The 15,560-nt window shown below is 38.4% G+C and overlaps 2 protein-coding genes across 3 annotated transcripts in view; both read left to right on the top strand.

Moving 5' to 3' along the window:
- The window catches only part of LOC307144887 (uncharacterized protein), a 264,729-nt gene extending 253,039 nt beyond the window's left edge, over window positions 1-11,690 (top strand). The window contains exons 2-4 of one of the 2 annotated variants that reach the window (XM_079847574.1): window positions 1,421-1,537; window positions 9,445-9,564; window positions 9,733-11,690. In XM_079847574.1, the coding sequence (XP_079703700.1) occupies window positions 9,507-9,564; window positions 9,733-10,655 (981 nt within the window). In that variant the 5' untranslated portion in view covers window positions 1,421-1,537; window positions 9,445-9,506 and the 3' untranslated portion in view covers window positions 10,656-11,690. Of the gene's footprint in view, window positions 1-1,420; window positions 1,538-5,541; window positions 5,662-5,845; window positions 7,830-9,444; window positions 9,565-9,732 lie in introns of those variants that run through there. The other variant, XM_079847575.1, reaches the window with a different exon arrangement.
- The window catches only part of LOC307144905 (uncharacterized protein), a 90,563-nt gene that overhangs the window by 20,623 nt on the left and 54,380 nt on the right, over window positions 1-15,560 (top strand). The window lies entirely within an intron of this gene.

Genomic DNA, 15,560 nt, shown 5'->3' with positions numbered 1-15,560 from the left:
TTTATTTATTTTTTGTCTGCAGGATTATTTTGCTCATTGCACAACAGGAGGATGTTGGTTAGAAGTGTATTATTTTATTTTAGAGATTCAGAATATGCTGAAGTTTGTATTCATTGACTACAAGTATGCTGCTAGTACAGGCACACATTTCTTTTTCTGTTGGTTCTTTGCAATGTTGGGACATATGCTGGCAAATGTAACCTTAGAGTTGACTTGCCAAATCACTTCCATTTGTTTTATTAATAAAAGATATTGGAAGTAAATTATTTATGGGTCATTATAAATACTTTGCTTTAAAGCAGCTGACCTTCACTCAGTTAATCATAGACGCCTGAAAGTTTCTGAGAAAAAGTTTCAGCTTTTATTTTCCTTTTACACCCTGAAGAAGATATCACAGGTTCATCAAGTTCTTTGAAATTATCCATCCTCAATCACTTTCTGTCAGCTTTGACGAAACTTGTCTCAGCTCTGCGTCTTTCCGAAGTGACTAGCAGCCTTGTCACCTGACCTGAATACTGCGCGCTGATTCGCTAAAGTGGACTTGTTTTGTTCACAAACAACAAGGGTGCTTGTCGGTTTCTTCTGTAAAACATGAACTTGCGATGCCTTGACAGTGGACAATACTGGCTTTTGTGACAAAACATGTTTAGGGTTCAGTCAATCTTGTCAGGCGTCTATTTCAGCTGAGGAAATTAACGTTACAAGACAGTATGGTGAGTAAACGAAAATGCGCGCTTTGGAGGAAATGCGTAGATGGACGTTACGTGAGGATGTGGAAAGTGTCAAAATAAAGGTACCTCATATCGATATTTTACGCGTGGTTTATTGATGCATCTTATCGTTAGACGTTTGATCAATGCGTCGACCCATATCGATGGATTGTTACACCCCTACTCTGCAAAGGCTTCCGTTCGCTGCTCGCGTTAAGTTCAAGGCATTGACGCTTGCTTACAGATCTACCACTGGCTCAGCTCCCTCCTACTTTCACTCACTCCTACGAGTCTACATCCCTACCAGAAGCGATCGGTCAATGAACGACGGCTCGTGATACCATCACAGAGAGCACAAAATCACTCTCCAGAACATTCTCATTCACTGTTCCTTGGTGGTGGAATGATCTCCCCACCCTCATCCGGAATACGAAACCCTGACAACATTCAAAAGACAGCTGAAAACTCATCTCTTCTGTGAGCACTTAACTTAACAAAAATTCTATCCTTTCCATCTATCCTTTCCTTTTCCTTTAACTTCTCCCTTGTCTAGCTTAGCTACTCTAAGCAATATTTGAAACTTTGTATTTTGAACACTTCTTGCGTTGTTTGCCTCTTCACCATGTATTGTTTACTTTATTCCTCATCTGTAAGTCGCTTTAAAGGCGTCTGCTAAAAACTTTGTAAATCTACTGTAAATCTTCCCACAGGAGAAGCAGCAAGCAGGAGGAATTACTGCAGGAGAAACTACTGTCATACTATTGTAAAGATGGAGATTAAGGAAGAACCCTGCAGAATAAAAGATGAAGATATAGAGGAACAAATAGGTTTGTGTTTTCCTTCATTCTCTTTACATTTACATTTAGTCATTTAGCAGACGCCTTTGTCCAAAGCGACTTACAAATGAGTACTAAAGCAAGGGAATCATCATGAAGAGGCAAAAACAATGCAAGAAGTGCTCAAAATACAAAGTTCAGGCATTGCTTAGAGTAGCATAAGCCAGACAAGGGAGGATTAAAGGAAAAGGAAATATTTTTTTTCCTTTTCTTATTTTTTAATATGTGCTCACAGAAGAGATGAGTTTTCAGCTGTCATTTGAATGTTGTCAGGGATTCCAGATGAATTCCAGATGAAGAGAGGTGTGTGTGCGTGGCGTGGGCCCTTTTGGGCTCGTTAAAGACAAGACGAGCTGCAGCATTCTGAATCATTTGTAGAGGTTTAGCACATGATGGAAGTCCAGCCAGAAGAGCATTGCAATAGTCAAGCCTAGAAATGACCAGGGTCTGGACTAGAAATTGTGTTGCATGCTCAGTTAGGAAAGGCCTGATCTTTCTGATGTTGTGCAGTGCAAACCTGCATGATCAAGCTGTCTTTGTGATGTGGTCTGTGAAGGTCAGCTGGTCATCAAATATTACTCCCAAGATTTCTGACCAATTTTGATGGGGTGGCAGAGAAGACAAGAAACTCAGTCTTTGCCAGGTTGAGCGCAGGTGAGGTTCCTTCATCCATGCCAAGATGTCCACCAGACAGCCTTAGATTTGTGCAGCCACTGTGGGATCATCGGGTTAAAATGAAAGGAAGAGCTGTGTGTCGTCAGCATAGCAATGGTAGGAGAAACCATGTGCCTGTATGATGGGTCCCGGTAATGTGGTGTAAATGGAGAAGAGGAGGGGTCCAAGAACTGAACCCTGAGGAACCTATGTGGTCAGTAGATGTGCTTTGGATACCTCGCCTCTCCATGCGACCCTGAAGGACCTACCTGTGAGATAGGACTCAAACCAGTGGAGGGAAGTTCCTGTGATGCCCAGTGATGAGAGGGTGGACAGAAGGATCTTATGATTCACAGTGTCGAAAGCAGCAGACAGATCCAGGAGAATGAGGACTGAGGATTTGGAAGCAGCTTTTGCGATCCGTAGGGCTTCTGTGACCGACAGTAATGCAGTCTTGTTTGAATGCCCTTTCTTGAAGCCAGATTGATTGACCTCCAGCTGGTTATTCTGAGACAGGAAAGATGATACTTGATTGAAAGCAACTCGTTCAAGTGTTTTTGCTATGAATGGTAGGAGAGAGACAGGTCTGTAACTCTCTACAAGTGATGTGTTTAAAGTGTTTTTTTTTTTAAGCAGTGGAGTTACCCGAGCCTGCTTGAATGCTGTAGGGAAAATGCCAGAATGAAGGGATGAGTTGATGATGTGTGTGAGTGCTGGTAAAAGTGTGGGAGAGATGGCTTGTAGAAGGTGTGAGGGGATTGGATCTAGAGGGCAGGTGGTAGGATGACTGGAGAGAAGTTTAGATACTTCTGCTTTGGTAATTGGAGAGAAGGTTTCTGGCTGTGGGTGTGGTTGGTCTGGGTTCTTGTTAGGGCTGAACGATTAATTGCATTTGCGATAATATTGCGATATGATGAAATGCGATTTTTTTTTTAACCGCAAAAGCTGCGATTACAGTCTGGTCACGTGACACGCGAGAGTAAACCAGTCTGCACTGCAGATGAAGCATCAACTTGGCATGCTACGCATATAGGCCTGGCATAGGCTACAGGAAATAACAGTTTATGTTTAATTTATGTGATATTGTGTTATAGATTCTCTCCAACGATTCTGTATCGATTAAGATAATTTCAGATTTATGTCTTAGCTTCGTTTTAAACACAGATACATGATGACGCTACGTGTGCTTTATAAACAACCGTATTCTGCTTGCTTCTATTCCCTTTGTCTCACACACACACACACACACACACACACACACTCGACACCACTCGAACCTTCCGAGAAATAATCTTTCATAAAGTTCAGAAAAGTTGAAGCGAATTACAAGAACATTCGCGGGCTTCATTGCACAAGATATGAGATACGTGCGGTTTGCTTGATGTTACTTTTGTAGTGCGCGCCTGCGCTGTCTCGTCCGCCAGGAATTTTACTTACAAATGCTCTAGTACGAAGGCATCATATGTCTTTTGGAATGCAGTTGGCTTATATATTAAAAATATGGAAATCACAGACTGAAGCTGCTTTCAATTTCAAATACTCACGCGCGCTTTGCGAAGAGCGCTTGAGCATGCTGCTGTGAGCGCCTACGTGGTTAAATGTACTTGCATCTCAAAATGCTTTTATGACGCGAAATAAATGTAACACAGTCAGTTATATCATAATCTTATAATTTTAAAAGAGATGAAAACGTTCAGGCAGCCTACTCTTAAATACTGAAAGCACTCTTTGTTTATTGCTTGATGTTTTTTTCCCCTCTTTGTTATTTGTTTTAAAACTATATTAGTTACAATTATTAACATGTAATTGTATTAATTTAGTTTTTTAATGTGTAATTATTTTTGAAAGCAGGCCTACTTATAATTACATATGTAATTCAATATTTTAAGTTTTATTAATAAGATTAATTAATAAGAAAAAAATTAGATCAGCTCATGAGGTGCCTTAAGATTCCCATCCCTGTTTTACAATGATTTATTGCTTGTTTTTGTTGAATAATAGAAAAGATAAAGAGCTTAAAAAATAATCGCATATTAAATCGCAATCGCAATATTGGTAAAACGAAATCGCAATTAATTATTTTCCAAAATCGTTCAGCCCTAGTTCCTGTGTGTGTGGAGCTGAGAACTGACTGCTGATAGTTGTTTTGTTGGTGAAGAAATGAGCAAATTCATCAGCATTTAAAGAGGAGGTGGGTGGTGGAGGTCGACAGAGGAGAGAGTCATGTCATACACACACAGAAACTCAAAGGTCTTTCCACAGCTTTACACGCCCATTTCTTGAGACAGATTTTCTTCTAGGTGGAGACATTTGTTTTCATTTCAGCCATGTGTTCTTGTTGAGTTCATTGAAAGTTCATTCATAGTGGTTCATTAAAAGAGACTCGAAGAGATCTTATCAGACTGTGAGTACATTTGCTATTTACTATGAGAAATCTAAATCTGAAAACATGAACTGAGCCAAAGTCCCTTTCAGGGACATAATTTCAGTCAGCGCTCATCTTTAAAAGGCCTCCGATATTTCAGTCATGTATGTGCCACTAAGCTTAAAATATTTCATATTTAAAAATTACCAAAGAAATATGACAACAACTGTCATCAATTTTGTTTCTAAATCATGACAAAAAAACTGATTTTTTTCAGTCTGCACTAGCCAATATTGCTCATGTTCAGTACTAAGTCCGCATCTCAGAACACTGACTGTTTCTATAGCTTCTAACGGCAGCTGTAGTGATGCAATGACTTAACCGATTGGCAAATTGGAACCGATTGGCGATTCAATGACCGATTGGCAATTGGCTCTTTAACCCTTGTGCGGTCTTCATTCAGGGGTTAACCGCAGGGAGAGACCCAAGGCAACGAAATGTAATTTTGTAACAAAATAAGTTTTTTTAATTTTACTGTTTATTAATGTTTTCACTCCACATTTGTGCAGTTTTTGGAGGATTTATGATATCCAAAGAGGGCAAGGTTTCAACTGAACTATGCATATAGGCTAAAAAAACAGATAATAGACTATATGTGCCAAAATTTAATTTTACAACATTCTCTGTAAATTATGCAACAGTCTTTAGTGACAGAAATAACTGTAGTTTTAGGTCAATCTCATCTGAATGGGAAACTATTCCTTTGTCTCTAGTCTCTATATTGCACACATCCCCACATTGATTACAGCAATCAACCTTTAATTCACTTAAAGCATGAACAATCCGGATGGTAAGGGTGATGATCATCTGCTAAATGAGCAACAACGAATTCACTCCTTCAGTCAGTGAAGCTCCCACAGCCTTAAATTTAAAAGCCACAGTTTAAATGCTGGGGAATATTCACATCTTCCCACAGGAGAAGAAGAAGCAAGCAGGAGGAATTACTCCAGGAGAAACTACGGACATACTATTGTAAAGATGGAAATTAAGGAAGAACCCTGCAGAATAAAAGATGAAGATACAGAGGAACAAATAGGTTGGTGTTTTCCTTCATTCTCTTTAATGACTGATGAGGAACATTAAGATGAAAACTGGCACATAAAATACATATACAACTAGATACTAGTAGACTCAGTAGTAAACTAGATATGTGCTAAATTAAGAATTAACTTTGTTTCTCATTTGTCCTTTTTAAATTGAATTCAATATGTTGATTTTAGACCTGGTGGAAGTCAATGAAGACAAACACTATCATTTCAAAAATGAAGATGGAAACATTTCACAGACGGAAAAGTGTTTCATACGAAAACAAGCTCGAAAATCTGGAGTCAAAGGACCTTTAACCTGCTTTGAGTGTGGAAAGTTTTTCATTCAGAAAGGAAATCTTAACAGACACTTGAGAATTCACACTGGAGAAAAACCGTTCACATGCTTTCAGTGTGGAAAGAGTTTCACTCAGCAAAATTCTCAACTATCATCTGCGCCATCACACTGGAGTGAGATCATTCAGCTGTGATCAGTGTGATAAAACATTTGTTGTGGAATCAAACTTAAGAAAACACCTTAAAGTTCATACTTGTGTGAAGCCTCACTTTTGTTCTTTTTGTGGAAAGAGTTTTTTAATACTTCAATCTTTACAAGTGCATGAGCGTATTCATACTGGTGTGAGACCTTACATGTGCTTTGACTGTGGGAAGAGCTTCACTATATCCAGTAACTTAAAAAAACACCAGAGAATTCATACTGGAGAGAAACCGTACAAGTGCTCTTCATGTGGGAAGAGTTTCACCCAATCATCTAATCTACAGAATCATAAGAAAAAACGTTGCACAAAGTTGTCTAATGAGCAAAGTTCATGTTCAGATCCATCACTTACAAAAAATACACTTACAAGTAAATAATACATTCAGATTAATCAAAAGCTGGATAATTTGCTAAAATTAGTAGTGAAGTTTGATTGTTTGACAAGGGGGAATCTTTGGGGAAGGTCAAAATAATAGTTCCGAAAACTAGTGTTGCCAAGAAACTATTTGTGAAGAGATGTTTTGTTTCTTTGTGGAGTTTAATTATTTTCATTAATTGTGCATATGAGGCATTTGTTTAACAATAGCAACAATAGTCTATTAAGTCAACAACTTGAAGACTTTTTGCATTAAAATCACTTGACACGGTGTGAATAATGAACAATATAGGATTTTATTTCATATATATATATTTAGCCTATAACTCATTCTCTTGACTAAAACTGCATCTATCCATAATATGGACTCTGACTGTAACACCTCGGCCCATGAACAGTTCACCCCTCCAGCAGAGGGAGCCGTCACTTTAGTGGCACTTCCCGTTTGTATTCTCACTTCATGTTTGTAGCTTTATAAGCCACGTGTTTCAGTGAACACATTGTGATTTGCAAAGTATTGGCAGTTTATCTGCATTACCAAGCATTTTTTATTTATTTTTTCTTGTCATTGTCTGTCTGCCTGTCTTGCTGTGTTTGTAACCTTGCCTGGACTTTTATTACGTCTATTGCCTGTCGTCTTGGATTGTTTGACTTTGATTGTCTTTGACAATAAAGAACCTCTGCATCATGGATTCTGATCCGCCTCCAGCTATGGGTTCATTACAGAGACAAACACATCACTGATACCCCTTTTCCACCAGCAAGAACCGGGTACTAGTTCAGAGCCAGAGCTATTATCAGTTTGGAGTTGGTTCGGCTGACAAGCTTTCTAAGATCCCGTTTGCCTTTCCACAGGCCAGAGAGCCACCACAGAGCCAGATCTTACGTCACTGTATACATCTCATGTTGCCCAGCAACGCTAGCATGGCAGCGCAAAACACAAACACACCAGGCTTGTTCGAGATGGTTTGGCTTCTCGCAGACCAATCAGCGCATGACATCAAAGCACTGCGAAAGCGATCCAAAAGCACAAGGAGTCGTATGCTCTCCAAACTATCCCGTAGCTCCGATCGGACCGCACCGCTCCGATGCATCTCGAACAAGCCTTCCATCAACAATGGCGGTTGTTGTGTTACTATTGATGCTCATGGCTTTGCGAACCTAGGCTAGGCTCTGGCTCCAAACCAGCACTAGCACTGCCTTGGTGGAAAAGGGGTATGAGAGAAGATGAAATTGCTCAGGAAAAGTGAATGTGTTCTGTGTCTTCTTTGGCAATTGGTGATATGCACGGTTACTTCCTGGTTTTCGATAAGCCAGCTTGGGCATTTCCGGTAAACTGTTAGCTGTCATTCTGTACCTTGTACATCGCTACAAAACCATTAATGGTTGACTTTTTAATGTTAAATTTATATTTTAATGCACACTAATCTAATTTACCAATAAACCAGTTTTATTAATTGCAACAAAGAAATTAAGCTAATGGGAATGTTGGAATAAGTAACACAATGTCTGTAACTGGACACGCACACACCACATTTATCCAGCACTTCAAATGTTATTTTAATGTGAGGACCAAAAGCATTATTTGTTCATTCTTCTGAGATTGTCTCCCTTTGTAAAACCAAACGTTTCAAGATAAGAAATCCATCATTAGATAGAAAGCACTTTAATTTAAAAATGGATGGATGGATAGCCTATTCTATAACTTTTCTAAATAACTATATTTATACTGAACATTTTATAATATTTAAAATGCATTCAACTTGTTACATTTCGTTTTTTCCTCTTCACTGACTGCATCTCGTTTTTAACGTGTGAATGGCTCTTAACTGATTGAAAAATTAACAGCACATTCTTATATCAATGTTGTTATTGTTTAAGCAGACAGATTTCCTCAAACATTAAAGGGATAGTTCATCCAAAAATTAAAATTAGCCCATGATTAACTAACCCTGAAGCCATCCTAGGTGTATATTACATTCTTCTTTCAGACGAATCCAATCGGAGTTATGTTAAAAAAATGTCTTGGCTCTTCCAAGCTTTATAATGGCAGTGAATTGCTGTATGTCTTTGGAAGTCCATCAAAGTGCATCTATTCATTATTAAAGTACTCCATGTGTCTCCGGGGGTTAATAATGGCCTTCTGAAGTAAAGCGATGTGAACTTGATGCACAACGTAATGACGGCTATTGACCTCTGTCACGGTTCAAACAAACAGGGCTGGGCAACCACGTTCATCATTACGTTGTGCGTCAAGTTCAAGTGTTACTCTTTTGGCTTAAATCGATGTGTACGGCCTTCTGCCGGAAGCTAGTTATTTTAGTCAATAAAGTTTTAAATATGGATATTTGTCTTACTCGAACACATCGCTTCACTTCAGAAGGCCTTTATTAACCCCCGGAGATGCGTGGAGCACTTTTATCATGAATTGATGCGCTTTGATGGACTTCCAAAGACATACACCCATTTACTGGCATTATAAAGCTTGGAAGAGCCAGGCCATTTTTTTATATATATATATTCAGGGTGAGTAAGTCAGGGGCTAATTTTCATTTTTGGGTGATCTATCCCTTTAAGTTTAACAACATTAAGAGTAAGTCAAAGAGGGGAAGGTTTAACTGAATTATGCATAGGCTAAAAACAGATAATATAGTAATACATTTCACAATTTGTTTTTAAATGTACAAGAAAAAAAAACAGTAGTTTTAGGTAAATCTCATCTGAGTGATTCTTTTGTCTGTATTTTGCACACATTCCCACATTTAATTAGTGTCTGATTACAGCAATCAAACCTTAATTCACTTAAACCATGAATAATTGAGAGTGATTGCAAGTGTGATGATCATCTGCTAATTGAGCAACAACGGCCACAGCGTTCATGAGAGTTTAAATGCTGGGAATATTCCCATCTTCCCACAGGAGAAGAAGAAGCAAGCAGGAGGAATTACTCCAGGAGAAACTACTGACATACTATTGTAAAGATGGAGATTAAGGAAGAACCCTGCAGAATAAAAGATGAAGATACAGAGGAACATATAGGTTGGTGTTTTCCTTCATTCTCTTTTATGACTGATGAGGAATCCATACAATACATCAATACAGCTGAAATTAGATACTAGTAGACTCTGTAGTAAACTGTGTGCTAAATTAAGAATGAACTTTGTTTCTCATTTGTCCTTTTTAAATTGAATTTAATGTTTATTTTAGACCTGATGGAAGTGAATGAAGACAAACACCAATTCACAAATGAAGATGGAAAACTAACATATAAAAATGAAGACAAACATCTGTTACAAAAACGTCATAATTTCACAAATGAAGATGAAAATGCAGTCGTTTCAAAGACTGAAGAGAATTTCACACAAAAACAATTGGGAAAATCTGGAGTCAAAGGATCTTTAACCTGCTCTGAGTGTGGAAAGAGTTTCAGACAGAAATCAGACCTTAAAAGACACGTGAGAATTCATACCGGAGAGAAGCCTTATACATGCACTCAGTGTGGAAAGAGTTTCATTCGGAAAGAACACCTAAATGATCACTTGAGAATTCACACTGGAGAAAAACCGTTCACTTGCTCTCATTGTGGAAAGAGTTACAGACATCAAGGACACCTAAGTGTGCACATGAAAGTTCACACTGGAGAAAAACCATTCACATGCTCTCAGTGTGGAAAGAGTTTCATATCCAAAAGAAATCTCAACTATCATCTGCTCTCTCACTCTGGATTGAGATCATTCAGCTGTGATCAGTGTGATAAAACATTTGTTGTGAAATCACACTTAAGAGCACACCTTAACGTTCATACTGGTGTAAAGCCTCACTTTTGTTCTTTTTGTGGAAAGAGTTTTTTACTACTGCAAACTTTGCAAGTGCACCAGAGTATTCATACTGGTGTGAAACCTTATATGTGCTTTGACTGTGGGAAGAGCTTTATTACATCCAGCAATTTAAAAACACACCAGAGAGTTCATACTGGAGAGAAACCGTACAAGTGCTCACACTGTGGAAAGAGTTTCACCCAGCTATCTCATCTACAGAATCATAAGAAAAAACATTGCCCGAATTTGTCTAATGAGCAAAGTTCATGTTCAGAGCCATCGCTTACAAATAATACACTTACAAGTAAATAACGTGACATTCAGATTAATCAAAAGCTGGATAATTTGCTAAAATTAGTAGTGAAGTTTCATTGTTTGACAAAGGGGAACCTTTGGGGAAGGTCAAAATAATAGTTCAGAAAACCAGTGTGTTGCCATAAGGGACTGTTCGTTTTTTATTTAAGGGGCCACCGGAGGAGTTTTGAGATCTGTAGTCAAAAAATACATGACCCTCCCTTCGCTTCGCTTCGCCAGAAAAAAGGCATGACCCTCCCCTATAATTTATTGATTAGCCTACGTCTGTACTGGTTTGCGCTTGGCAAAGATGTTCAGTTAGCCATTGTTTTTTTTTACAACCATAAACTCTTGCTTTCTCTTCTTACTAGGGCTGTAACGATAGACCAAACCTACGATTCGGTTCGTATCACAATTTTTGATTTTAGATTAGAAAAAAATCATGTTTTCGTTGCTGATGCAGTGTGACGCGTTCAACATGTGGGTGGCGCTGCTAATAAAGCATCTAAAAGCTGTCACAAAGAACCAGCAAAAGTAATGATTATGAATATGTCAAATATAGCAAGGAGACATTTTAATTGTTTATTAATAAACTAGTGTTTTCTGTGTCGACTGCAAAGATGAAGTTGACGATGCGTTGTGATCTTCGCAGTAGTGAACGCGCCAGAGAGAAATGCACATTTCATACGGATTACATAAGAGAACAGTCTGTTTTCTTTCGTTTTGAATTGTTCTGTTTAAAAGTAGACATTTCAAGCTACATATTTCTCAGGTCTGTGAGGCAAGTAGCCTACCTTACGCTGAGTTTCGGTTAATTTATGAGACAAGAGTCCAGTTCACTCGCCGGCGCCTCCGTGTCATGATTATCTATTATATACTTATTATTTATTAAATCCAGGCAATTGGTTGATGAAACATTGATTAAAATTAAGATACAATTAATAAAAAACGAAATTCACTTTAAAGACAGGCTTTGTGCTTTCTGTTTGAGGTCTCTGTGATTTTTTTTTTAAAGTCGCTTTCAGATCAGTCATGTCCGTAATGGAGAACTGTCACGCCCTTAACATTGTTTTTTTTTTTTTTTTTTTTTTTTTTACACATAAATGCGAACACGAAAAATAAAATAAAAAGAATATTTTATGTTCTGTGGAGGCCGACCCTTCTTCATCCGGTGGGTATATATATTTTGGTTTGCGCAGTGTAATTCATAGAATTACTAAAACATATTTTGCCACCTAATAGTTAAAGATTTTTTGTTTTACGTCACATGTGTATTTCCCTCATATTAAATATAAAACGCATGTGTAGACTGATATTTTTCTAATGTCTTGACTCCTTTATTAAGGGAGTATGGATATATTAACAGACGTTTCAATATATTGGTATTAAATGCATTTTCTGAGAATTTATATTTCAAGTTTTGACTGCAAATGTCACAATTTTAACAAATTTATCCTCAACTAGTTTTTTGGTGTAGGTCTACGTATTTTATTATGTTAACTTAAATAATACCAATAGTAATTTAAAGATGTGGTAGCCCTACATCTTACACATCACACTCCACTGTTATGGTGGCAATTTCAGTATATTTACCCTCTAACATTATTGTGGAAACAAAATATGGTAGTATCGCGCTACAGCGCACATTCTATCAGCTGCAGTTCTGGCGCCTCAGTCCCAATACTGTAAAACTCGACGTACATTCACATCACATGTTAATGCAGCGGTAGAGTTACACTCACAGGACACTGTGCACTTATTCGCAATCACAAAAGTTCATTATTTGCTCGTGCTTTAAAGCTTTGCCGGGTAAACATTTCATTGGCTTTCTGTTCTGACATGATGCACTTCTTCTGAGCGCGTACTGAAGTGCGCACGCACTGTCAAACAGCGCCAAACTGGATTTTTGTTGGGTCAGACCCATCTGATATAGATGGGGGGGCTGATACCGCGAGAGCAACATGGAGCTACATGTAAAAGATATGACCCTCCCCCTAGACTAAAAAAAGTTGGATGACCCTCCCCTCAATATAGAATAAAAAGACATGACCCTCCCCTATTTTCCTCCGGTGGCCCTTTCCATAAATACCGAACGGTCCCTAAAACAATTTATGAAGGGATGCGTTTTGTTTCTTTTTGGATTTTAATTAAAATGATAATTTTCTCTTGCCATTGTCTGCCTGCCTCGCTGTGTTTGGAACCTTGCCTGGACTATTATTACGTCTATTGCCTGTCATCTTGGATTGTTTGACTTTGATTGTCTTTGACAATAAAGAACCTCTGCATCATGGATTCTGATCCGCCTCCAGCTATGGGTTCATTACAGAGACAAACACATCACTGTGAAACGATAAAATTGCTCAGGAAAAGTGAATGTGTTCTGTGTCTTTGGCAGTTGGTGATATGCACAGTTACTTCCTGGTTTTCGATGAGCCAGCTTGGGCATTTCCGGTAAACTGTTAGCTGTCATTCTGTACCTTGTACATCATTAGAAAACCATTAATGGTTGACTAATGTTTTATGTATATTTTAATGCACACATAACTAATTTGCCAATAAACAAGTTTTATAAATTGCAATAAAAACTTGAAGCTAATGGGAACGTTGGAATAAGAAACACAATGTCTGTAATTGGACACGCACACACCACATTTATCCAGCACTTCAAATGTTATTTTAATATGACCAAAAACATTATTTGTTCATTCTTCTGAGATTTTCTCCATTTGTAAAACCGAACGTTTCAAGATGTAAGAAATCCAACATTACACAGAAAGCACTGTAATTTAACAATAAAAAAGACATTTATTTGGCATTATAACCAGTAGATGGCGGCAGAGGAGCATTTATTGACTCATATTAGCCATTTCCTGTAGCCTAATCATTTTTCATGTTTCGCTTTTGAATAAATATGAATTACTATAATTTATTGTCTTCTAGTACATTACTTTTGTTTCCTATTGGTCTCTGGAATTGCCAGTCTGCTGTAAACAAAGCCAAAGCAACATTCCCATCTTGGCGGGAATCTTTGCGCATGTGTTCAGGATCAGTGTACTGGATCCGTGCATTATGCCTTAAAGTGACAGCAGCCTAATATTCCTGCTGTCTGTTTTTTAAGCAAACAACAAAAGACAAGGAAATCACTAACTGTATTTAATTTATACAGTGAAGATTATATGCGATGTTGTTTTTCATTTGATTACTTTATTCAATTTCTGTTCCTGAAAACTACTGTTAGATAACTAAATAACCTGAAAAGTGCTGTTTATTTCATTTGTACCTTTGCTCTATTGTATTTATTTGTGCTGTTCCTTGTAGTTTGATTACTTGTTCTTATTTTCTTTATTTTTATTTGATAGTAGTCCTTTTTTCACAGTACATAGCACATACAGAACCGTGACGCTAAAAGCGTGATAAAAACTGAACCATGAGTAATTTGAACCGTTGCACCCTTAGTATTAATTGGTCATATGTTGATGAAAAAGATCCGTCATCAGTTCATTTCTTAAAAATGGCTAAAGATTCAGCTGTTCGGGTTGAGTTGGGCAGGTCATTCCACCAGCAGGGAACAGTCCAGATAAAGATCCATGAAAGTGATTTTGTGCCTCTTTGGGATGATGGCACCACAAGGCGCCGTTCACTTGCAGAACACAAGCTTCTGAAGGGCTGAAGTAGTGAGTTTAGGTATATGGGTGCAGAGCCAGTGGTTGTTCTGTAGGCAAACATCAGTGCCTTGAATTTGAAGCGAGCGGCAATTAGCAACCAGTGCAAGTTTATGAAGAGAGGTGTGATGTGCGCTCTCTTCGGCTCAATAAAGCCCGATCTCGCTGCTGCATTCTGGATCAGATACAGAGGTTTGACAGGTAATGCTGGAAGGGCTGCCAAGAGAGCATTACAATAGTCCGGTCTGGATAGAACAAGAGCTCGGACAAGGAGTTGTGGAGCTCTGTTAGGAAGGGCCTGATCTTCCTGATGTTGTAAGTCAAGTCACCTTTATAGTGCTTTTTACAATAAAGATTGTATCAAAGCAGCTTCACAGTGATAACATGAAAATAATACAACAAAGTTTGTTTCTAGAAGAAAATTGCGTCATCGTCCACCTTAAGTAAGGCAGGTGTTGAATATTAAATGTCCCCAACTAAGCAAGCCAAAAGCCAAAGCAACAGTGGCAAGAAACCAAATCTATCATAAGGTGACAGAATGGAGAAAAAAACCTTGGGAGAAACCCAGGCTCAGTCGGGGGCCAGTTCTCCTCTGGCCAACGAGCGAACAGTGTATGATTATGATTCAGGCAGCATTACAGGTCAGAAGTCAGATTGGATCAGAACATTCAGAATATTATCCAGTTCCATCTGATTGGAAGTCGGAGTCACGCCGGTATGGAGACAAGTTTGTTGAGGATCAGTGCTGATGGCTGTCGTGTCGATGAGGCCGGCACTTCAGGGATGCGTCGTGGATGGGTCCAGGCCAGTGGCGTCATGCCCATTCAAAGTGAGGGGGCACGTGCCCCCTCAGATTTTTCCTCCCTGATAATTTTTTTGTCACAACTTTATTCCTATTATGCTCCATAATATACCAGAGCCTATAACGACTCAAATGTATTCTTCTGGATGTTTAATAAATCGGTCAGCATCAGCCCTTTTTCCTAATATGGTGTCTGTGTATCAAATCTACGCGCGTCAAAATACACGCGTAGCGCTCTAGAATCTTTGCTGTGTATGTTCAATCAACTCACTCGTCTCGCACGTTGAGCTGGCAATGTTTTACAGATGGTCTTGAAGTGGTAAGTGGGCAAAGCAACAAATCAGCATTGAATTAGTTATCGGATGATATTAAAAGGTAGTGGGATTACCTGGAAATGGTTGACCTGGAAATTTTAACTTGATCAAAAAGTTATGGATTTGATATTAGCTGTGAATTCTT

The sequence above is a fragment of the Squalius cephalus genome (assembly GCF_949319135.1).
Source record: "Squalius cephalus genome assembly, chromosome: 17".
Classification (NCBI taxonomy): domain Eukaryota; kingdom Metazoa; phylum Chordata; class Actinopteri; order Cypriniformes; family Leuciscidae; genus Squalius; species Squalius cephalus.
Note: the sequence above shows the minus strand (reverse complement) of the source record. Positions and strands in the feature narration are given on the sequence as shown.